Source organism: Gadus chalcogrammus, chromosome 16, assembly GCF_026213295.1.
Source record: "Gadus chalcogrammus isolate NIFS_2021 chromosome 16, NIFS_Gcha_1.0, whole genome shotgun sequence".
NCBI lineage: Eukaryota > Metazoa > Chordata > Actinopteri > Gadiformes > Gadidae > Gadus > Gadus chalcogrammus.
Window position 1 is genome coordinate 33,387,108 of NC_079427.1, and position 23,132 is coordinate 33,410,239.

Genomic DNA, 23,132 nt, shown 5'->3' on the forward strand with positions numbered 1-23,132 from the left:
GAGCCTTAGATCGCTGGTGGTGTGGCTATGGACTATTTCCGCAGGCTGAGGGATCGCCTGCTGGTGGTCCATGACTACACCCGGCAGGCTCAGGCTGCCTCAGGGGTGAGGCAGAAGAGGGGCTATGACACTCGCTGCCGGGGGCGAGCGTTCACACCCGGGGACAGGGTGTGGGTGTACTGCCCCGTCAGAAAGAAAGGGGTCTGCCCTAAACTGCAGAGCCACTGGCAGGGGCCTGGGTAAATTCTCGACAGAGTGTCCGAGGTGGTGTACCGCCTGCGGATGCCGGGGCTGGGCGCCCGGGGTCGTGTGGTGGTATTGCACCAGGACAGACTCTCGCCGTATCGCCCCCTTGCCCCGGTGGTTGCTGGCGAAGGTGGCGGAACTCCTCGTGACTCCCCGGCTGGCTCCCCTGCCGACTCTCCGGACGGGGCCGCAGGCCCTGCAGTCGCAGCTGCAGGCCTAGGGGGGTCCGGCGGCCTAACCGGCGGCGCCGGGCCCCTGGACAATTGAAGGACTATGTGACAGGTGATGGGGTCATCGGGGACGACTGACCCCTCAGGTGGGGGTTTTAGTATATTGGGGTTTTACTGCCTTTTGGTGTTGGGTTTAACGGGTTTGGGTAGTGTGTTCGGTTTAATGTAAATTATGGGTTGTGGGGTGTTGTTATTGTGTGAATTGTTGTTGGCAACCGTTACCCGGAGTCGCATGTCCGTTGGTGGGGTGTGCGGTGAGCTGTGTGTTGTGTGTCTTGGTTCAAATAAAGATCCTGCTGTCGGTGTATGGGACGCAGAATTACCTCAGGACCTGACTCTGTGTGCTTCTTGGCCGACGCTACAATACTAAAAGCAATGCAATTGGCAATCAGAATATCTACATACAGTGTTAGAAAGTTAATATTATTATATACAGCTATGTACAACTGGATGATTATTCATAAATGGACAGACAATATTTTTGTATTATTTTTAGTGCTTTTAAGTGATTAAAATAATTAATCACATTAATTGCATTAATGTCATAGTTAACTCACGAGCAATCGCGATTAATCACAAATGTTTTTTCTATGCTAAATATCCCTTGATTTCTTTGTCCCATTAATTGTTCTCATTGTAATGCTCTTATCAACGTGGAGAAGTGCATCGGCTTGCCTTGTGCAAATGTTTTTTTATTGATAACAACATTGGCATATACTGATCAAAACAGGACGATACAAAAAAAAGCCTATAGTGCAATTAAACGATGAACATACAAACATACTGCCTTGAACTTAGCAGTCAGGCTACTGCTTCTTTGTTTTGAGCCAAAGAAAAATAAAAGAATTGCGTTAATCGCGCAATAAAAAAATTAACGCCGTTAAAATTGGTTTGCGTTAACGCCGTTAATAACGCTTTTAACTGACAGCACTAATTATTTTATTTGCAGTTTTCACCGTCTGTTGATGAGGAAGTGTGACAGTAAATGGTCAACCTTACTACGACTCTGTCTTCATTGGCTACGGTTTAACCCTGTGTTTAAGTCAGAGTTACAACACAGTGCACGAGAATACTACAGAGTCCCTTTAAATCATTGCGCTTGGTGATTTGCTTTCACAAATCGGCTGTGTCACTACCAAATCTCTCAATGTGATTTGATAAAAACGGCACATTGATTACAAAAGTAATTCATTCATTAGAATTTAATTGTCTTAAATGTGGTTTACCTTCAAAATTAAGATTATGACAATCAAATGCACATTTCTTGTTATAAATGTTATCAAAATATTGCATTTTCCACTGAAAATAAATAAATGTCAGCCATCTTGTTGCTTTCGCAGACAGTCACGTGACGTGGATGCAGGACTATAGAAAATAATTGGCCAAAAATGTTTTCCGTTGCTGACCAATGTCGCTATACTACATTTTTGAGTGAGACAGGGTTGTATATGATTGGAAAACTCACGTTCCCCCTGAAGGTTAAATAAATAAATTAAGCTATCAAGGTATAGTCTAACAAGAGGGATAGTACAAGTCATGAAGGTAATTTTGATTGTGCGTAAATTATATTTATGCAACCAGGGGCGGAGTGGGACCCTTTTTCAGACCGGGAGTTTAAGGCCCTTACCGGCCCCCTGCGCAGATATCTTAGGACCCGCGATTGCGGGTTCTAAATACAACGGCAAGTGGGCACTGGCCGTAGTGTTCGTCTCTTACCACTAGGGGGCTCCCAAAATACATTTCAAAGTGGACCGGCCCACCGGGAAACATCCTGATCTTCCCGATTGCCAATCTGCCTCTGGATGCAATCCTTACTTGTACAAGGCCATTTCAAACGAGAACATAAAACGTACTGATCTGATAACGGAATAGACACATTGTGTGCTTACATGATCAACAACATAACGTCTTAAAAGCTAAATATATCAGTGAGTCTACCAGTTGGGTATCTGGTGCAAAAATGAATGAACCCAATCAACGGATGTATGGTGTGACCGAACATTTTAAGGCGGCTTTATCATTCCTCCCAGAAGCCTCTAGTGTGGTAAATTGCTGCCAACAGCATGCTTTTTAGCGTCCTCTTGGTGGGATATCTCCTGTAGTTGGGTAGCAGTAAGATGGAATGGCAAGTGAGGGCTTCTGGGAAATGGAGTTCTGTGGCATTTGGCAGGATCGCCACCGTCATCTTTACTTTTATTATCCCGATAATGGGTACACGATCCAGACCTGTGAGGAACACTGATGGGAAGGCAGGTGCAGATAATGTTACAAAGGTGCATACATCATATACATACTATGACTACTAAGTTACGTAGCAGCATGTTTAATGCTTACAGAGAAAACGTTTCTTTTCGTCCTCGGTCAGTTCATCAAACACCTCCCAGAAGGTTATGATAGTGGGATGTGTTTCGCTGTACTCTCCTTCATACACTGTGTTCTGGGGGAGTTACAGAGTATTACAAATCAATCAATCAATGCTTCCATACCGAAGTGAATCTTTCGGGAAGAAAGATGTCATGTGAATTGTAAAATATAACTAATATTCTGACCCGATCATAACAACCGTAGTTTTGGTGGCATACCCAGGAGAGTGGTTTGGTTCTTTCTCATTCTAACCCTTCGTCTTGTTTTTCTTCATTTTTTATATATTTGAGAATATTATTCCTGTTATATCCTGTTATATCCTGTCACTCATGTCTTTCATTTTCTCTATCTTTTTCTCATTCAACATCTTTTTCAAAATAACTTGTTATCCATCCTTTTTCTCACCTTTCTCACATTCTGAATGTAGTTCACCCTCTTCTTTTCTACATTTACATTATTTTTATTTTCTCTTGTTCTTTCTCCATCTTTTATTTCTATGTTCTCAATATTCTCATTCCCAATCTTTTATCAAAATGTTTCTGCCCTCCATATTTTTATTTTATTGCTCAATGTTTATTTTCTTTGTCTTTCCATATATTCTCTTTTTCTCTGTTTTCGATTTCCTAATTTCTCCATAATGTTTCTCAACATTTAAATCCCAGGAAAGTCTGGAAACGACCACTTGCTGATATAATGATCTCCTCTCAATAAAATAGTGTGTCACTTGTTATGCCAAGTAGTACAGACCTGCTTCATCACATTCCAGTCATTGAATTCCTGGCCCACCATCACGCCTCGTAACTCTTCCGGCTGGAAGAACTCTACCCCGTCTCTGCTGCACACCTTGAAGAAGCCCCTCTTGAACTCTTCAAACACCTTCTCAACGGATTTGTTGAAGGCATAGTCGATGTAGGTATCGACAAACTCTTTCCTGTTGATGGACAAAGTGCTATGCTTTAGATCAGGGGTCTTCAATTAAAATTGAACACGTCCACTTACTGAAAATTCCCTCCAAGAAAGGTCCGAACCTACCACGTCCTAATAGCCTTCTTTTGTCAAATACAATCAACACGGCATATTACCTTATAATTTCAGATGTATTTATTTTCTATTTCCAAATGGCTTACTTTTAACCAAGAAAAACTAGTAAGACAAAGTAACACATATTAACATTTCAAGTAAACAAAACAGGTACATTAGGCCTGCAATTCAAGTAAACATAAAAAGTGCATAAGGCCTACATGTGAAGTAAGCAGAACAGGAACACTAGGCCTACACTTCAAATAAACACAAAGTGCATTAGGCCTACATTTCAAGTAAGCAAAACAGGTACACCAGACCTACATTTCAAATAAACACAAAAAGAACATTAGGCCTTCATTTCTTTCAAGTAAGCAAAACAGTGTCTCAAGTGGTGTTAGACCCATCTCTTTCTTGTCTTGATTAAACAATCGCACATAAACCAAAAGCTGGGCATTATCCGTTACATCTGAAGACTCATCAATGGCTAAGGATGGGGCCCTCTGAACAGCCGCATGAAGCTGTGACAGTGCGTCATCTGATAACATTTCAGATTTTCTGGTTGTCGTTGCAGCTCACATTGGGATTTGCATTATTTTTTCACACAATTCATCCCTTTGTTTACCATCAAGTAACGTCTCGGCAGCAGCATTCAAGCACTCCTTCACAACAGTCGTGACACTGAAAGTTTTATTATGTTGCCCCTAAATCCATACAATCTTAAGTGAGCATTCATTTGCACGTTGCTGGCCTGTAAATTAGTGTGTGAAGACACGCGTAGACCTCTCATACTGAGCTCTCAGCTCGGATATTTTCCACGCTCTTACTTCTGGGGATACTTTTCCTCGAAGGATCTGTGTTTGGATTAGTAATGACGCTTAATATTCCCGCTTTTTATCAGCGCCACGGTTTCAACACATAAAAGACATAACAAAGGTTTTGTACTGCCTTGCGGGAGAATGAACAAGTATTGGTCAGTCCATTCATCTTTAAAATGTCTGTTTTCGGGGTAAACTCTCCTTATTTTCAAGCAAGCCATTTTCTCATTCCAAATCGCTCTTCCGGTAAAATAAAAATTTGATGGTCTATTTTTTGAGTGACGCTATTACGCACATGCCGTGACAGACGGAGGGAGGGGGGGAGTTCGGTGAGTGCATGATCTTCGCTCTGTGAAGATCATTGCTTTTTGCTGTTTTTATGCTGTACTACAGACTATTCTGCCTTTCAATTTGTATTTCAGTGAGAAATGTTTTACTAACATAATCATGCTTTTATAGTGAAATCATAAAAAAAAAAAAAAAAAATCGTATTATTTTAAATTGGTCATGGGTCCGGATAGGATCGTCACTTGGTCCGAACCCGGACCGCGGTCCACCGTTTGGAGATGCCTGCTTTAGATAAAGCACACTTGTGTTGATAAGCACAATTTGAACACGGTATAAATATTATTTACGGTGCAGGGGAGGGCCTGAGGGTTCTTATATCCAATTTAAGAGCCTGCAAAACTATAATTAGTACTATTGTTTTACTAGGGCCAAAGTATATAACTGATATGCTTCCACTACATAAGCTTTCTAGACCACGAAGATCTTCTGAGACTAATCTATTATTTATCCCCAGAGAAAACACAAAACATTGAATTTATTAGCAGGCTACACTGTGTCGCGCTGCTATGATGTCACAATGCTTACATAGCTGCCGCGGCTATCGCAATCGGGTATAAACCCCGCCCTACCATAAGGGCAGTGTCAGCGTTGGAAACGCCAGCCAGATTAAGTGTAACCGTGCCGCACCATATCGCATCGGCTGTACCGCTCGGTAGAAACAAGACATAAGACTGGCAAAACTCTGACCACTTAAAACAAGACTTTTATGTTTGCTTTAGCTTTCTGATTAATCTTAAATACATTGCACTTTCTAAAATGCTTTTTATTTTTTATCTTTGCCTGTGGTTTCTTTTACTTATTTATTTTATAATTTTATTTTATTGTCTATGTGAAGCACTTTGACTGCCTCATATGAAGAGTCCTAGATAAATAAAGTTGCCTTGCCTTGCCTAACAATAATAAGTGAATTTCGGTATCTGCAATGGCTTACTAGCAATGTTGTCCATACATGTTTCATTGTACATAAAAGCTCCTGGCATTATGGTGGTAGGGCCACTGAAATGAAATGATTTCATGTCGATGCACAACTTCACACTTTCAGCAAAGTCCTTGTCCCGGTTTACCAATTATGTTAAGACGATTTGGTATTGGCCGGGATGTCGTTCAAGCAAGTGAAATCAAGGTTGAAGAAAGAAAGAGAAGTGAATACATTTCGGCATTCCACCTCAGAAACACGAATCGCTATAATCTCTCAGACGCCTAGGGTAGATCTTGGACAACAGCCTCAGGGATACAGCGACTATTACGAACAGTTGCGAGGAGATGGAGGGCCCTATTTTAACGGTCTGAAACGCAAGTGGGAAGCGCAAAGCGCAAGTAGCTTTGTGGGCGGTTCTACGGCGCTATCGCTATTTTACAGGCGGATAAATGACGCTTGCGCCGCGGCGCAAGTGTCAAAAGGGTTGGTCTGAAGCAGCCTAATTACCCGTAGGTGTGGTTTGGGCGTAACGTGCAACAAACCAATGAGAGTGCCAGCTCCCATCCCCTTTAAGAGCCATGAGCGCATTTGAATCGGACGAGTTGATATTTTGACAGTGCGTCTGCAGTCTCCGATGAGACAGATGCACATGAATTTCAAACTGCAAATGGCTTAGTTTATTGCCAAATAATATGGCCTAATTCACACATGGAATAAGGGGTTTTCTTCCACAACTTCAGAAATAGTCCTCAAATAAATTTTGGCAAAGAAAACGTATGATAGGCTATAACTTATGATATGCGGTAACTGTGGTTCTATTTAATGATGTACGCAATACATTATAAACATTGTTTCTTATGAGTATTGTATGCTATCCTAATATGCATGTGTCCCCGCGGTAATAGACATTGCCATTGATTGTATTATGCGTTACGTGTTTAGTTTGCCCAAGTGAAGGAGTTCAAGTACCTCGGGGTCTTGTTCGCGAGTGAGGGAACTATGGAGCGTGAGATTGGTCGGAGAATCGGAGCAGCGGGGGCGGTATTGCGTTCGCTTTACTGCACCGTTGTTACGAAAAGAGAGCTGAGCCGCAAGGCAAAGCTCTCGATCTACCGGTCGATCTTCGTTCCTATCCTCACCTATGGTCATGAGGGTTGGGTGATGACCGAAAGGACGAGATCGCGGGTACAAGCGGCCGAGATGAGTTTTCTCAGAAGGGTGGCTGGCGTCTCCCTTAGGGATAGGGTGAGAAGCTCAGCCATCCGTGAGGAACTCGGATTAGAGCCGCTGCTCCTTTACTTAGAAAGGAGTCAGCTGAGGTGGTTCGGGCATCTGGTAAGGATGCCCACTGGGCGCCTTCCTTGGGAGGTGTTTCAGGCACGTCCAGTGGGGAGGAGACCTCGGGGAAGACCCAGGACTAGGTGGAGAGATTATATCTCAACACTGGCCTGGGAACGCCTCGGGATCCCCCCGTCAGAGCTGGTCAATGTGGCCCGGGAAAGGGAAGTCTGGGGCCCCCTGCTTGAGCTGCTCCCCCCGCGACCCTACCCCGGATAAGCGGACGAAGATGAGATGATGATGATAGTGTTTAGTTTGCGTGTGTTTAAACAGAGCACACACGCGCGCCCGCATTCATTCATTCTTTTTAACACTCACTCGCGGTAAAACAATGTTTTTCACGATCAAATAGGCCTACTCATCAATCCTAAAAGTTATGGGCATGTAGGCCTACACGATGTCTGTGTCAAGAAAATATGTGTTTGCTGTACGGTGTTTGCAGATGCATTGACTTAAAAGTACAACTTATTACCGCTGCATCAGCTGTTCTTTCCCAAATAATTTACCAAGAATGTGCGGCTAGGTAGATGAGAGAAGCAAAGTGTATGCGCGAGGTGCACAAGCAATCCGTATGCATCGCATGCGCATTCATGCATGCGCCCTTAAAATAGCATCTGAACAACGCGCCACTGACTTTAAACCAGGTATTTCCTGGTCAGTAGCGCAATGGTATTCAGAGACGGCAAAATACCGTTTGCGCCAGAACACGCCTCCTCCTTCCGCCGAACCGCCCCTTGGGGCGCATGATCAATCCCTAATTTTCCGGCGAGTGGCGCTGGTGGGAAAAGAACGCTCTGCGCCAGTTGTAAACTAGCAACGACACATGCGCCAGTGACTAAGTCACTTGCGCCGGATGCAAGATAGGGCCCGGAGGGTTGGCTGGAAGATGTTCACAGAAAAAGCATTCCTGGAAAAATCAAGGTATGGATTTACCAGAACAGGATCATGTGGTCACTGCTCCTCTAGATGTCCCGACTGCCACAGTTTCAGACCTGGGAAGAGGCATCAGCCGATACCATTGGAAGTGGCATTGCTGAATCGCCCTCTATGGTAAAACCTGCAAACTAAGGCTCCCCCTGAAATCCACCAAGGTGGAATTTGAGGGTCTTGCGTGCAATGGAGATGCTGCAGTTCAGAAAGCCAAGCAACCCTTAAGTCTACATTGCAGGGGAAGCAGTCAAGACCAGTTGGACGTGGAATGTGGAGGTGGCAGTTGAACAGGCAGTCATGGATATGCCATCAAGTCGTGGTGGGAGCAGTGTCCAGATAAAGCACTGAGCTATCCCCCATTATGACGAGACTTGGGTCAAGGAGCGGTGGCAACTAATCCAGAATAAGGTGAGAGCAGAATCAGGGCTTCTCAACAATGCAACAGCTGACAGTGGACTTAGGCAGGCAACTCAGCATATTGCCAAGAACACCCTGAAACCTCACATTGTTCTGGTGACAGTGGCAATGAAGAGTGTTGTCGTGCTGAGGCTTACCATGTCATGGGAAGACTACACGGAAGAGGCCATTGAGCGGGAGGGCGACTGCCAAAGACAAGGTTGGGGGGCAAGATGCCCGCCATAATAGATAGGGGGCAGACGATCTGCAGGACAGTCCCTCTTAAGGGCTTATGGTGCACTCTGCATCACAGGTGAGAGGGGGAGGAGGGCCTTCTATAACAACACAGATGCTGCAGAGAAGGCCTCCAGGTCTGGATCATTAGAGTGTATCTGTGGGAGAGTGCTGCTAGGGCAAAAGCTGAAGAGCTAGCTTGATCAACCTTAACTGGGTCGCCTGAGACAGGGTGTCTGATGTTCGAGCCGAAACACCCGAGTATCTCAGTTTAAATCAGTGATGATGCATTTTTTTTTCTTAGGACCCTCCTTATTCAACATCGACATGCTAACACTAGGGCAAATCATGCAAAATAACAATATTGACCATCATGACTATGCTGATGACATGCAAATCTATGTATCGCTATCACCAAATGACTATCGGCCCATAGATCTGTTGTGCCAGTGCATTGAGCAAGTGAAAGACTGGATGTGTCGAATTTTCCATCAACTAAATGAGGACAAAACCGAGAAAATTGTATTTTGTGCTAAAAAGGAAAAGCTTAACGTAACCCAACACCTTCACTCTCAGTCCCTGAAAACCTCAATCAAAGCCAGAAATCTAAGGTTTATCATGGATTCTGATTTACATTCCGAGGGTCACATCAAATCAGTAATAAAATCTGCATATTATCACCTTAAAAATGTAGCAATTAGAGGGCTTATGTCCACTGAAGACTTACAAAAACTTGTACATGCCTTTATCACTAGTAAGCTTGATTACTGCAATGGACTCCTTAGAGTTCTCCCAAAAAAAACTAAGGAAACTTGAGCTTGTTCAGAATGCTGCTGCTAGAGTTCTAACAAAGAGAACAGATTACACCAATTCTTAAATCGTTACATTGGCTTCCTGTAGGTCCGAGAATTGATTTTAAAATTATGTTGCTAACCTATAAATCCCCCCAAAATATTTAACTGATATGCTTCCACTACATAATCCTTCTAGACCACTAAGAACTTCTGAGACTAATCTGTTAATTATCCCCAGAGTAAACACGAAACATGGGAAAGCAGGATTTAGTTACTAAGCCACAAATAGCTAGAATAAACCCCTCAGGATTTAAGACTTGCTCCAACTCTGACCACCTTTAAAACAAGACTGAAGACTTTTATGTTAAATCTTAAATACATCGCACTTTCTAAACTTTATTTTCTATTTTTACCAGAAAGATACATAGTCTGATACCAGAGAGAAAGGATAAGGGGTTGAGACCCAATTTCTGTCTGGGTTGGAGTTCTAGAATCTGGGTTGGAGTCCCAGAGAAAGGACCAAGTTCCTTTAGGTCGGGTTGGGGGCCCAGAGAAAGCACCAAGTTCCTTTAGGTCGGGTTGGAGTCCCAGAGAGAGGACCAAGTTCCTTTAGGTCGGGTTGGAGTCCTAGAGAAAGGACCAAGTTCCTTTAGGTCGGGTTGGAGTCCCAGTGAAAGGACAGAATTCCTTTAGGTCGGGTTGGAGTCCCGACGTGGATACCAGAGAGACTGTTGATCTGATCTTAAATACTTAAATACTTATATGTGAAGCACTTTGAGTCTGCCTTGTGTATGAAAAGTGCTATATAAATAAAGTTGCCTTGCCTTGCCTATATGTTTTTATAAAAAAGTTGTATTGTCAGGTCAAAGCCTAACTGGATGATAATAGATCGTCCATAAACCTACTTGTTGAAACATGAGACAGGCTTCCCTTTTGCTGTTGAATCAAGTTCCACTTTTCTGCCATCCCAGTCCACCTGCAACACACAATGACCAATGAGCCATTGCAATTACTTGTCAATTAGAAAAAGCTTAAGGAAAGCCCATAAGGCCTTCTGTTTTGCAGAAGAAATTCACCCTACCGTGAAGATGAGGTCCAACTTCTCAAAGTCCTCAGAGGTGTAGTCTTCCAAAATGCAATTCAAACTCCTGTAAGGATAGCCCCCATGGATTTAGTTGATCTGCCTCCTAAACCCTGCCCTAGCCTTTGATACTTATTTGGTTCTAGTTGATTCTAGTTGATAGAACCATTGATGTTTCTTAATTAAAAAAGTATAAACAACATCTTCACTTTTGATTAGATAACCATATATTAACCACAGGAAATTAAATGCCAGGCTATTCATTTCTGTAAAACCATGACATACCTTGCTACTACTGGCTCAAATTCTTTCATGTCTTCATAGGATGGTTTCACGTTGACCAGCTTCTTGAAGAGAACTAATGGGAAAGGCAGATTGATGATGTTGTAGTTGTTCAAGGCAATGCCACATAGAACTCCAAACAGGAAGTACTTCTCCAATCTGGGCGGGTCAACCTGTCTCAGACAAACGCAGGTTGATAGTTGTTAGTATGGACTATATATATATATACACTATCTTAGGAAAAACGGTCAGAAAAGTGAATTATCATACCGATATTTTATGTAATTTCAAGTGTATAGTAATAATTGTATTATTGTTACTGTGTAGACAAAAGTTGTGAAGCATGAAGGTTATTCCTCACCTGGGCAGGGAACCAAGCTAGTGTCTGGCCTTCATTATACATGAACATTTTTGACCCAGGGTCCATGAGCTCCTCAAACACGTTGATGAAGAAGTCTTGTTGGTTGACTGCTTTGGAGGTAAATTCCAGTTCTTCTTTGAAGTGCACCTAGATTACATTACAGGCTTTAGTGGCCTTGGAGTAAGTCAGCCTCAATGGATTCAACATGCTCAACACCACAACCCAAAGCCATAAAAGGGACATGGAAGTTCTCCCCCAAAGCCATTGAGATAGAGGCCTTGAGAAGGAACACAGTTAATAATATAATAATATTAATAATAATATAATAACACCTCAGTAAATAAGTGGTTCGTCAACATTTTGATTTGGTTTGGAAACGCAGCCATGAAAATCAACTGAAGGTGCTCAATCGAAGCAAATAAATAAGTCATGCTCAATTTCGGAGCGATTTTCAGCCATAAATGTGGAAATGATCTTTTCAATCTCAAGAAAATGTATTCTGTGTAAGGGTGAATGCATGCCAGAGATTTTCAGTGGAGCTCCGGTGTAATAGGGAAAAACAGAACTGCGATACACCGCAGAGACAGACGTTTAACAGTGACTTATTCACCAAGAGTTGCCTCTTGAAAAGAGAGTGGTCGGCTGAAGACAGGTGGCGGAAAGTATCTTCAACAAGATGTGTTCGTCTCAGTTTGAGCTGGAACCCTGGCGCCGCTTCAGGGTTCCCCCGGAGACTAACTTCAAATTCTGGCTCCACCATGGAGACATGTAACTCCTGACGGTGTTGATTCTGTAAGAAAAGAAGCAAGGCCCATCAAAACACAATATACTGTTTGTTACTCATCCTTCTGGACCTCCTTCGATCGGCCTCCTCCTGCTGTTTTTATCCACTCTGCATGCTGATGCTTAAGACGCAGCTGGTTCCTTATCAAGAGCGTGATTCCTGGACTTGATACCTCCCTTGTACAAAGTTGTTGTTTGGCCTTGTATGCCATCAGTCACCTCACTCAGTCTCACAACCTCTTTATCGGTTGTGAGACTGAGTGACTAAAAGTAGCCTAAAGTACTAAATCACACGTTGCAGGGGAAAATTGGCCTTCTAGGGCCTGGCTATTCTATGCCTTTAGATCTGCTTATCAATCTATGTTAACTTTATAGCCTAGCAAAAATTAAAAATCACCCGTAATTATTTTTCACATGACTTACATACATATATATTGCTATAGAATTGTTCTACCTGATTGATTTTACTTATAAAAGTACATAAAAATACATTCTTTCCACAAAACCTGCCAGAGCCAGATGGATTTTTAAGGTTCCCATGAAAAAATCTCACCTCTTCTCTTCAGGCCTTCCTCAAAGCCACTCACCCAAAACAAATGACTAGCTTGCTAGCTTAAAGGACAAATCCGATGTAAAATGGATTTCGGATATGTTTGGTATGATGCTAACAAGTTGGAACGTTAGTTTTGGAGCAAAAAAGCGCATATAGACTCATTCTTCCGTTGGCTGTTTTTAGCCGATTCTATAAAAAAGGCTGTTTTATTGCTGTTGCTGTCTGACTCCCCAAACTTAAAATCATCAATTATCAATTTTAATTAATAAAATGATCCAGTAGATATTAAATAAAATATGCAATTTATTCAATCAGGCATTACTGCATTACTGGTGCATAATTTCTACATAGTAGGCCATGGAGCATCATTTGACAAAAACAATGGAGAGATATTCTCCCTGACAGTTATACCTTGAGATAATTTGCGTGGATGTTAAAGGACGCCAACTTGCAAGGGAGATTTAACACAAATGGATACCGGCAGAAGATGGCTGGTGCGTTCTCCTTTGCCTTAAATATATAAAGAAGGATAATTCTTAATTATAACAACTAAAACAACAAGTATCTAACATTTCTTTGAAAGTTTGACATTTAAGAGTATTTTATACTTTAACCACAACATTCAAGCGCTAATGTTTCGTAGATGTAATGTTTGTAAATCACTTCACACCTGTAAATATGATTTAGCAGCTGAAAATGCTGAATATGATAACTCCAAATGAAAATATATGAATACATGATGAATGATTTGTTTCTACCTCCTTTTGTGAGAATGCAATCCAAAGGCCCACATCCTCAAAAGCATTGTACTGTGAGTGTTCAATTTGGTCTACATAAAAAGTACTCAGTGGAACCTTCAGAGACCGGCCAGCTTTATTAGCCTGTTAAGAAAAATGCATTGATAAATAATAACAGTAATGTAGAACTTTATGAAAGCATATTATACAAGTAAAATAATGATGAAGTATAATAAGGGGCTCCTTTTAGGGTCCTAAAAGGTGTCATTAAAATCTTACAAGTTAAGGTTAGTGTCTCACCTTGTAGAGCATCTTGAGGGTCTCCAGCAAGATTTTGATCTGATTGTCATGAGACTCCAGAAGGCCATTCATGAGAAGGAAGGACAGGGCCCGTTTGAACACCTCGATGTGATTGGTCAGGATGGCAGGGGGCAGGGAAGACCAACAACCTCCTTAAACAATAATAAAAACAACATTATACAAACACATTATAATCTACCTGTAATAACATACTACCTGTAATAACTTATAACTAGAAAATGCACTTCCTGTAGAAAATGTGGTGAGTGCTATAGTGCAAATTTAGGTTTAAATCAACCCGGTAGTTTAAGGCGTGAAGAAATTTTGAATAGCTTTAATCAAGTGAAAAGATAAGAACAGAATTCAAAGGTCTTAATGGAGTAAACAAGTTAAACAAATAGCTAAAGTGATAAAGTTTGAATAAAGTCAGTGTTACAGGCAAGTAAGTATAGAAGAATTGTGTGTGTATTTCACATCTAGTTCATTGAGATAAGCTCACAAATGATAAGGTTCATACCATTGGAATCTGTGAAGTCTCAGTTTCATTTGACATATGGTTTGTGTAGATAGCGTGACGTGAAAATGATAGTTTTTAATCATGTTAGCATTTAACTTCTACCAGAAGCACCCATCCGGAAATGTAAGAAGAATCTAGCCTTTTGCCATATAAGCCAAAGAAAGCGAAATTCCCTGATCTCCCATATTTGAGGTTTGTCTGCCATACATACCCCAGGGAGACTGTATAAGACCAAAATAACCAATCAGATTCAAGACAGAGGTGACTCACTTAGTAACCCGGAAGTCTTTCCATTTAGCTCAGTAATAATGAAAGCCAGTGGGATGACCTCATCCATCATGCTGTGGTCCTCTTGAAGAAGAGGACATGTGAGAAGAACCAGGAGTGCATCAGGGGACTTTAGCACAGTCCTTGCGTTTAGGAGATGGTCGACAATAACGGTAAAATGTATCTAGATAGAAAATATTCACATGGTTACAGTTAAAATATTGCTAAATATAACATAAATATGCGGTTCATTTATAATATATTGATATATTTGGTCTTAGCTCTTTCTTTGATCCATGGGATCTTCAGCAGCTGGTCAAAAGTCTGGGCAGCCGCCTCAACATCAGCAATCAATTCCCCTGTAGTCGATGGAGACAGACTGGCGAACCGGAGAAAGGTTAGGCACAGCAGAAGAAGATCCAGGTCTTACGCCTCGTGCCCACTGCACCGTCAGTCAACGGACGTGGGAAGGCGTGGCTGACGGATGGGGGAGTAGTCTTTGCAGAGGCATCCGTCAGCCAATCAAATCGCTTCGCCGGGTTCTTCCCGCTTCTTCCTGCTTGTTGCTAGGCAAGATGACCCGCTTTCCCGCTTTCCAGTATCGTCAGAGCCCGAGTCGCATCGCAGTGCTTACATTTGCATACGCGATCTGATTGGATGACGGAACCGTCGCTGCCGAAAAAGTTGAAAATCTTTCAACTTTCTGACGGTGGCGAACGCTCCAACTGAACGGACGGATCCACAATGCATTGCGCGTCCGTCCCCATTCAAAGTCAATGGGCAACGGTTAACTGACGGAGGTAGTGGGCACGGGGCGTTAAGCTAAAGGGGAGCTAAACCTGCTCCCAGGATGTGCACAGGTGAGTTATGTGGGGACTGAACCCAGAACCGTTTAACCATCCAGCACTAATAACTTACTTGGGTTTTGCGAAAGCAGCAACAAGGCTCGAACTTGAAACCAACGTTGACAGTATTTCCCTGCAATGGATTATAATACAATGGTTAGTACTAATGATACAGCAGTAATAGACAAAATATGGAAGAATATATTATATAGAGTATAAAGAATGCAATAACGAACTCTATAGCCTCATGATCGCTTTTTTCCATTGCCTGCCACTTTTGTATTTTTTTTTCATCAAACCGGCTGATGGTCAAGTCCCTTGTCAAACTCTATAGAAAAATACATAAGAGGAAATAACAGAAATCATTACACGGCTCGTCGCTGTAGAATGCCTCATTCACTTGAATGGGCCTTCCCAATGTTGGGCGGTAAATTATTTTTCCATAATTGACTGCTGTTAGGGAAAGTGTTTATTTGCCTCTGATTCACTTCTTTCTTTTCCAGGTGAGGTGTTGTGTCATTACATTAGCATTAGCTTGAATGTATTTTCAATACGATACCTCAGCAGGTGAGTAGAGGAAGTTTGTGTTCCATCCAGCAGCTATTTTCAACTCTGCGTTTGAAGCAGGACAAGGTGAAACATGTTATATGACACTACACTAGATATAAAAGAAATGCATCACAATCATCCACTTTATTCCTCTGGATGCTCAGATCATATTATACTGTTTATATTCCATAATATTAATCATACCAATTAAAAAAATCAATCAATGAAATTTAGTTTTATAAATATTTATTCACAGTACCATTAGGTACAGCTGCTGCACCATCAGTGGCCCATGGCAGTTGTACAAGAGCTGGTGTTGAACCATCACTCCCACTTTGACCTTTAACCTCGCTGCCAAAGGTCCAAATGTGTCCCAATGAGCCCAGTATTAAGGTGTGGTGGCTGGAAATATCAAAATATCAATATTTAGAGGAAACCAATGTCACCTAATTATTTAAGCTTTTTATGTTTTTGGAACAAAAACAACAATATATATATTGTTCTTCTATAATCCACCACACATCCATTTAAGATTAGCTCATGTGATTAGCACCTGCCGCATGCAATCTGTGAGACGGGTTCATCGATGCCCTGGACCTCTCTGGGTACTAGTTCACCGGCAGCAGAGCAGTGGCCCAGCTGACCGTGGCTTCCATCTCCAAAGGTGAAAACCTTCCCATCCTAGAGAGCCCAACATAGCAGTGTAAAACACAACAATCAAACTCCCACTGGGAATCATTGGGTCTGCCCACCTTCCCCTTCCACTACAATGACTCGCCAGGCTAATAGAGTGTCTGTCCGTCAGTTTGTCCGTCACACAATTCGACTACGCACACTAGCCTAACTTTATGCAAATGTTTGTCGACAAGCGACCAATAGGAGAGTAGATGTGCAGGTCAGCTCTTCTCTCCCCTAGTAAACAATTGTGTTTCTTCGCCTGCCATTGCAAGTAGGCTGACTGAGTAGTTTTTACGTAATATATATCATCTTCTTGTAAATTTACTGACTAATAAAACAAATATATATCTGTTGTGGGGCGATGCACGAAGATTGTTTGAAACCATATATAACTTTATTTTAACGTGGGGGGGCAGAGCAGGAAAGTTGTCTGAAAACATATTCAGACAATAAACATATACAATACAACAAATAAATATTTAATTTTTGGTTGACTAGCTTACGGAGACTTTCTAGAGGGAAACACGTATGCTTCTTGATAAATCTATGGTGATATTTTGTGTAGGTAACACTGCAGGTAAAATATATGAATTTGTTCCTCACACAATGTACAATTTAACACAACCAAAAATTGAGTATGACAATAATATATAGTGTTTGAAGAGAAGGGCCTGGTAGCCATGTGTGAATACCTGTGTTAGGACAACAGAGTGTTCTGCGCCACAGCTTGCAGCGGTGACCTCTAGTGGTTTGAGGGATGGTACTGCAACAATGTTAAACCTACCTGTTGGACATATTGAGGACATTCCCAAATCATAAAACTTTATCTAATTGACAGGAATCAATAATTCTAACACTTTCATTCAATAATTGTATTCAAACAGCACAAACAACTGGGTCAGCAGAAACAACAAAGACAAATAATCAGACATTGGAAGAAGCAATGACATTTGTAAAGTAACATTCAGAAATAAATGTTGATGAGTACCCTTCTCATCCACTCTGTTGAGTCCCAGTTGGCCCAGTTTGTTGGCCCCGCAGCAGTAGACTAGCCCTGAGAGAGCGATGAACAGGCTGTGGGTCCCTCCGGCCGCCATCAAGGTAACTGGTATCCCTGTGAGAGAGGGCACCAGGGCAGGGAAGGGCTGCAGGGGCACATCCCTCCCTAAACCCAGCTGGCCGTGACTGTTGGAGCCCCATGAAAACACGTCTCCGGCTGGGTTGTGTGTGTGAAGGAAAAATGGCCGCACATCAACACACTCAAAATACAGCACAATAACAGATCAGTTAGGCCTTCCTTACTCTTGAAAACTCTGTAAAAAATTTCTGAATTCGTTTTTTTTGTGAATGACACAGAGCTTGCTCGAAGCATATCAGCATTTAATTTGCATCTCAATATTCAGTTCTAATTAAAAATTGGCAAATGAATTAAATATTCTTCTGAAATTATACAAAATATTTAGATTAAATACATTTTATTAAAGCTATACCGCTAGGGGTTGCTCAATCAAAACAATAACAGAAAAATAGTTTGATGACGTTAAGAATTAGTGTAGCAATATGGGATTAGTTGTCTTCGACCCGATTGCCACTGAAAATCGATCTGACGTGGCTCAGGCAGAAAAAACATGTTAACGGACAAGTTAAGCTGTAGATCATTCTTCTTCGTTCTTCTTCGTCAGCTGTATTTATCACACCAACAGGATTAACGCCACCATCTATTGGGCGTGGAACATAGATTATGTGTTTGTTGGTGATGACTTACTGCCCTTTTGCTTTTATTTATGAGAAGCACATTGTATTGCCACTGCATGGAAGGCTACACTTGCCCTTATCTAAAGCTGGTTTACCAGTACACAACGTTTAAAACTGAGCAAAGTTGATGCCAACAGGCGGTTACAATGTCAATCAATAGAAGTGTAGACATGGCAAAAAATATGTGATATGATGGTAGATACTATTACATTGAGTAAAACTTTCTCACTGATCCAAACTTTTGCCTTGTGGTCCGCCATGTTCATGGGCGTCAATAATAAACAAAACGCCACCAACTGGCCAACTCTGTTATCAAAATCTGGCCCCAGTTGCCGAACGGAAGTAGAATCATCAGAGCGTCATGAGGTGTCTTTCACGAGAACTTTCTGAAAATGTTTTCCCCATAATTCCCAGCGATCTCAACACAACATTAATACAACTGCGTTTTGGACTGAAAGTTATAGGAAGGAGGGGGAGGGGCATGTGGGCATGTGATTATTTTAGTAATAAAAAAAAAGGCTATGTTCTAGAGATCATAGAAGACGTACTCAGGCTTATAACCCCAAAAGTAACACGGTTTTGTGTTCACTGGCCCTTTAACTTTGTTAACATATGTATGTTGACTGTTGATTAGGCTATTGCTAGGGTCTAAGGATTTAGAAAGAAGATAAATAAATCCAACAAATATTCAAATATCAATAAATATTACCTTTCGTTAAAGCCAAGGAATGGGAGTTTCCACACGCTACTTGGACTACTGGTACAGGAAAATGCAGCAGACTGTAAGGAAATTACGTCTTTGGTTAGTTAAAGGTCCCATGACATGCTATTTTATGGATACTTTAATATAGGTATTAGTGGGCCACTAACACAGTATTCAAAGACGTTCCCGAAATTCAGCCGTGGTGCAGAGTTACAGCCACTCCGAGCCATTCGCACATTGAGCTTCCCCCAAATGCGCTTTTTTGGTGTCTGTCGCTATAATGCAAATGAGGAGGAGCGAGGCGGGTCAAGGAGGAGGGTGGGGGTGTGGCCCTGAGCAGCTTGAAGCCACGGTACCATGCGCTCTGTTTACAGTGGATGTATCGCAATGGCGAGGTGCACACAGCCTTTAGCCGTGTTCTGTAAATATTCTAGAACACACGGGAGTCCTGGAGCTCTATATATAAATAATATCATATTATACATAGATATCTATATCATATAATATATATTATCACGGCCAAAAGCTGTATGAGCCGATATTATGAATCTCAAACGACCGTGTTGGGTTCTCCGACGTTCCTGTTTCTTCCACGTCCACATCAATCTGAAGTAGACTGCACCGCGACATGGAGGAGAAAGGGATTGTTGCCGGGCAGCGCTTCGGCACCTCCGCCTCCTGCAGCGCCGAGGCAGTGGTCCCTCGGCAGCGGTCGACATTCGCGGCCAACAATCCCTTTTTTCCTCCATGTCGTGGTTCATGTTCTTGAGGGAGTCAAAGCCAAAGTTCCTTTCCCCCCCAATTCATTCTCAAGCATGGCTGAGATAACCCCCACTACGGGTCTAGTTGTAGAAATACCAGAGACGAGAGTCCGACGTATTATGCGCCATAACACCAAAAGCAGAACGGTTATCCAAATAACAAGGAAGTGTACAACACTTGCGTTACATTCCTGGAGCTCTACATCTAAATAATATCATATAATACATCGACATCTATATCATATAATACATATTATCACGGCCAAAACCTGTGTGCGCCTCCAGACGATATTATGAATCCCAAACGACTTTGTCGGGTTCTCCGACGTCTCTGGTTCTTCCACTTCCACCTCAATCTGAAATAGACTGAACCGTGTGCTACCTGCTGCCGGGCGGTGGTGCTTCGCGGCGGTGGTGCCTCGCGCAACCGGCGGCATGTTGCAGTTCATGTCCTTCAGGGAGTCAAAGCCAAAGTTCCTTTCCCCCAATTCCTTCTCAACCCTGGCTGAGATAACCCCCACTACAGTCTCGTTGTGGAAATACAAGAGACGTCAAGGAACCGACAGCAAACACTTGCGTTACAGTGTGTGTAATCACACACACTCACATATATGTGGCGCTCGCACAGTCGTGGCTCATTGGCGGGCCAAATTCTCTGGGCGGGTAAGGCAGAGAAAGGGGAGGAGCTTAGATCCTTTATGACGACATATTGGACCACATTCCAATTCAGCGCGCTTGAGCCTCCGTTTTCTTCAAAGGCGAGCAGAACACCTAGAGCTCGTTTTACACCAAACGCAAGTTTTAGCCACTGGGGGACCATAGGCAGGCTAGGGGAACTCATATTTATGTTAGAAAACCTCATAAAGTGAGATTTTCATGCCATGGGACCTTTAATGAGTTTATTTATTATTTTGATTGTTGATGAATTAATAATCTTCTATTTGCCGGTGACTACAACCTTATTATTAGTATGATGTTGTGTCTTGACCTTGGTGTTTGGATCATAGACGTTATGTGTCCAACGCCAAGTTGTCCATCACCACCTGCCCCCCAGGAGTACAGGTCTCCAGTTGTAGACAGCAAGAGGCAGTGGTCCTGACCGCAGGACAAGCTCACCGCTCTTCTACAACCTGACACACGTCCTGCAGTGGGGGCAAAACAGACAAATGCAAATGGATTGTGGGAAGTCTGAGGGAGTGGGACCAAATTCATCGTGAAATAGTGAACATTGAAACAGAATGGAATTTCAAAGGCTATTAAATATTATTGATACACAAATTATTCTCCATTTAGTTTAGTTTACAATCATCATTGTTGTGCCTCAGTACCAACAGTAAAGGATTCATGGTGTAATATTTGCCCCATCCCCTTACAAACTCTGTGCAGCTCATGACTTTCGTTTCTTTGATTTTTTTCACTTGCAAGAGAAAGTGAAACTAACAAAGTGGGCAAACCAGACTGAATAAATGGCTAAATAACAAATATTTCAAAGATACAAAGGGTAATAATAAGCATAAAACAAGTTGATGTGAATTATGTGTTACAGATGTTGATACATTTTAAATTGTTTATATAGTCCTATGCCTATTGGTTATCTGGCGATATTTTTCTATGTAACCTCAATTCCATTTCTTACTGTGAACCCATATTGAAAGGGCTCATATTGTACAAGAACAACTCACCTGGCTTCGTCTGATCTTCGAGACTATTTCGACCGAGTTGTCCTTTGGAGTTTTGTCCGCAGGACAACACTGTGCCATCGCCGGTGAGGAATAAAGTATGCTGCGCACCACAACAGATGAGTGAGATGTCTTTAATGATACTCCACGACAAACGAGCTGGGTTTGGTTCGGCGGAGCAGTTTTTCCACCTGTACAGCTCCATCATAGAGTTTTAACTAAACACGTGGACTTTATAACCAGAGATAAACCACCATCAAGTCACCCTCCGCCCAAAGAGAGACTGAGCGCTGCTTTCGTTTCTTACTGTTTTATATCTGCCCCGCCCATAATACAGGGGTCATAGGCGGCGATTACGTCCGGGACGCTGGGGACGCGTCCCCACAACAGACCAAAAATAGTCGGAAAGCCTACAGAAACTATAGATAGTTAATGTGACAATCACATTATTAAAAATAAACTTGATTTACTGAGGAACTATTTTTTCCCATATGGACGGCACGCGCCTGATCAGTTCTATACATTGTGTCTATCTTCTGTTTGGCGCACATGGCTAATTTGCATACTTGCACAGGACTCCGCTTGGCAAAAAAATAGAACGTAGGTCTATTTGTGAATAAATGCTTTCTGAATACTGGAGATGGTGAGCTTAAATAAATTTAAGTGACCATTAGTGAGATGGCCTAAAACGGAATACAAATGAATTATTCTAGGACATAGGCTTTCAGGATCAATTCAGAGGTTCAACTGTTCGGGATTCATTTTGCTTAGCCAGTGAAAGTGATCAGCTGTAGATTCCACACTGTTAAAAATACTTCACTACAAGTATAGCCTATAAGCCCTCCAAATAATTCAGCAGGATTGCATTACTGCCACAAGCATGCGCTAAGGTCCCTTCCAGTGTTTTTCTATTCTGATGTTTGTGGATGATTCTTTCAGCTACACCTTTGTTACATTTCCTTGCGATGGTTTGCTGGTTTAACTATACAGCAATACATCAAATTATGTAATATGACCATGTGTCCGTTGCGTCCCTCCGTATGTTTCTCGCATAACCCTGCAGGCTGCATAAGAATTGCAATCCACGCTATAAGACGCCCATATGGTCGTAAAGTAGTTTGCCCCATGGTCTTATTGTAGGACTGTTGTTCAAAATCGAATTACTCTGCCTGTATCTTTCGGTATTGAAGCCTATTCATTTATTTATTTCAGCAGGTATTAAAATTGTATACCTGATTTCATACCTGATTTAAACAGCTGTTATTGAGAAATATCTGATTTCAAAAGTGTTGTTATTGAGAGATTTGCACACATCGTCGGGCCAAGTTCCAAATCGAAGGTCTGCTTGATTGATGACTTGTATTTCTACTTTTCATGTATTTGCAATGCACTCGCTCAGCCTGTTGTTAAATTGTTGTTGGATTGTTAAACTAAGAAATAACTTCCCTATAATGTCGAATTTGTCCTTTGACATTTTTGACTTTGCAGAGTTGGTGTTTCCATTTCACATAGGCTATTCTAATTAGCCCGACATCATATGACGAGTGTTGCGGATGGCACTTCAAAAGCGTGCAGCAACATTAGGCTATTAGTTTATTTTTAATTCTTACTCTGTGGTGGTTAACATAATTCACCCACGGAACT

At 42.0% G+C, this 23,132-nt stretch overlaps 1 protein-coding gene across 3 annotated transcripts; it reads right to left on the reverse strand.

Annotated features, from left to right (window-relative positions):
* Nucleotides 1-970: 970 nt before the first annotated feature.
* LOC130405849 (probable E3 ubiquitin-protein ligase HERC6) lies at nucleotides 971-21,790 on the reverse strand. 3 transcript variants are annotated; one of them, XM_056611111.1, is made up of 23 exons: nucleotides 21,492-21,790; nucleotides 20,798-20,951; nucleotides 19,055-19,125; nucleotides 17,579-17,806; nucleotides 17,283-17,374; nucleotides 16,466-16,593; nucleotides 16,172-16,314; nucleotides 15,923-15,975; nucleotides 15,600-15,691; nucleotides 15,437-15,496; nucleotides 14,801-14,897; nucleotides 14,522-14,702; nucleotides 13,735-13,886; nucleotides 13,456-13,578; nucleotides 13,109-13,207; nucleotides 11,972-12,151; nucleotides 11,362-11,508; nucleotides 11,004-11,173; nucleotides 10,719-10,785; nucleotides 10,543-10,613; nucleotides 3,588-3,771; nucleotides 2,811-2,913; nucleotides 971-2,714 (listed from the first exon to the last, which is right to left on the reverse strand). In XM_056611111.1, exons 1-23 carry the CDS (start codon nucleotides 21,694-21,696, stop codon nucleotides 2,494-2,496), a joined length of 3,021 nt encoding a protein of 1,006 aa, XP_056467086.1. In that variant the 5' UTR covers nucleotides 21,697-21,790; the 3' UTR covers nucleotides 971-2,493. The 3 variants fall into 3 exon arrangements, with proteins under 3 accessions (XP_056467086.1, XP_056467085.1, XP_056467087.1); XM_056611110.1 differs by having other exon boundaries at nucleotides 20,768-20,951; XM_056611112.1 differs by lacking the exons at nucleotides 971-2,714; nucleotides 2,811-2,913; nucleotides 3,588-3,771 and adding an exon at nucleotides 5,411-10,264 and having other exon boundaries at nucleotides 20,768-20,951.
* Nucleotides 21,791-23,132: the final 1,342 nt, after the last annotated feature.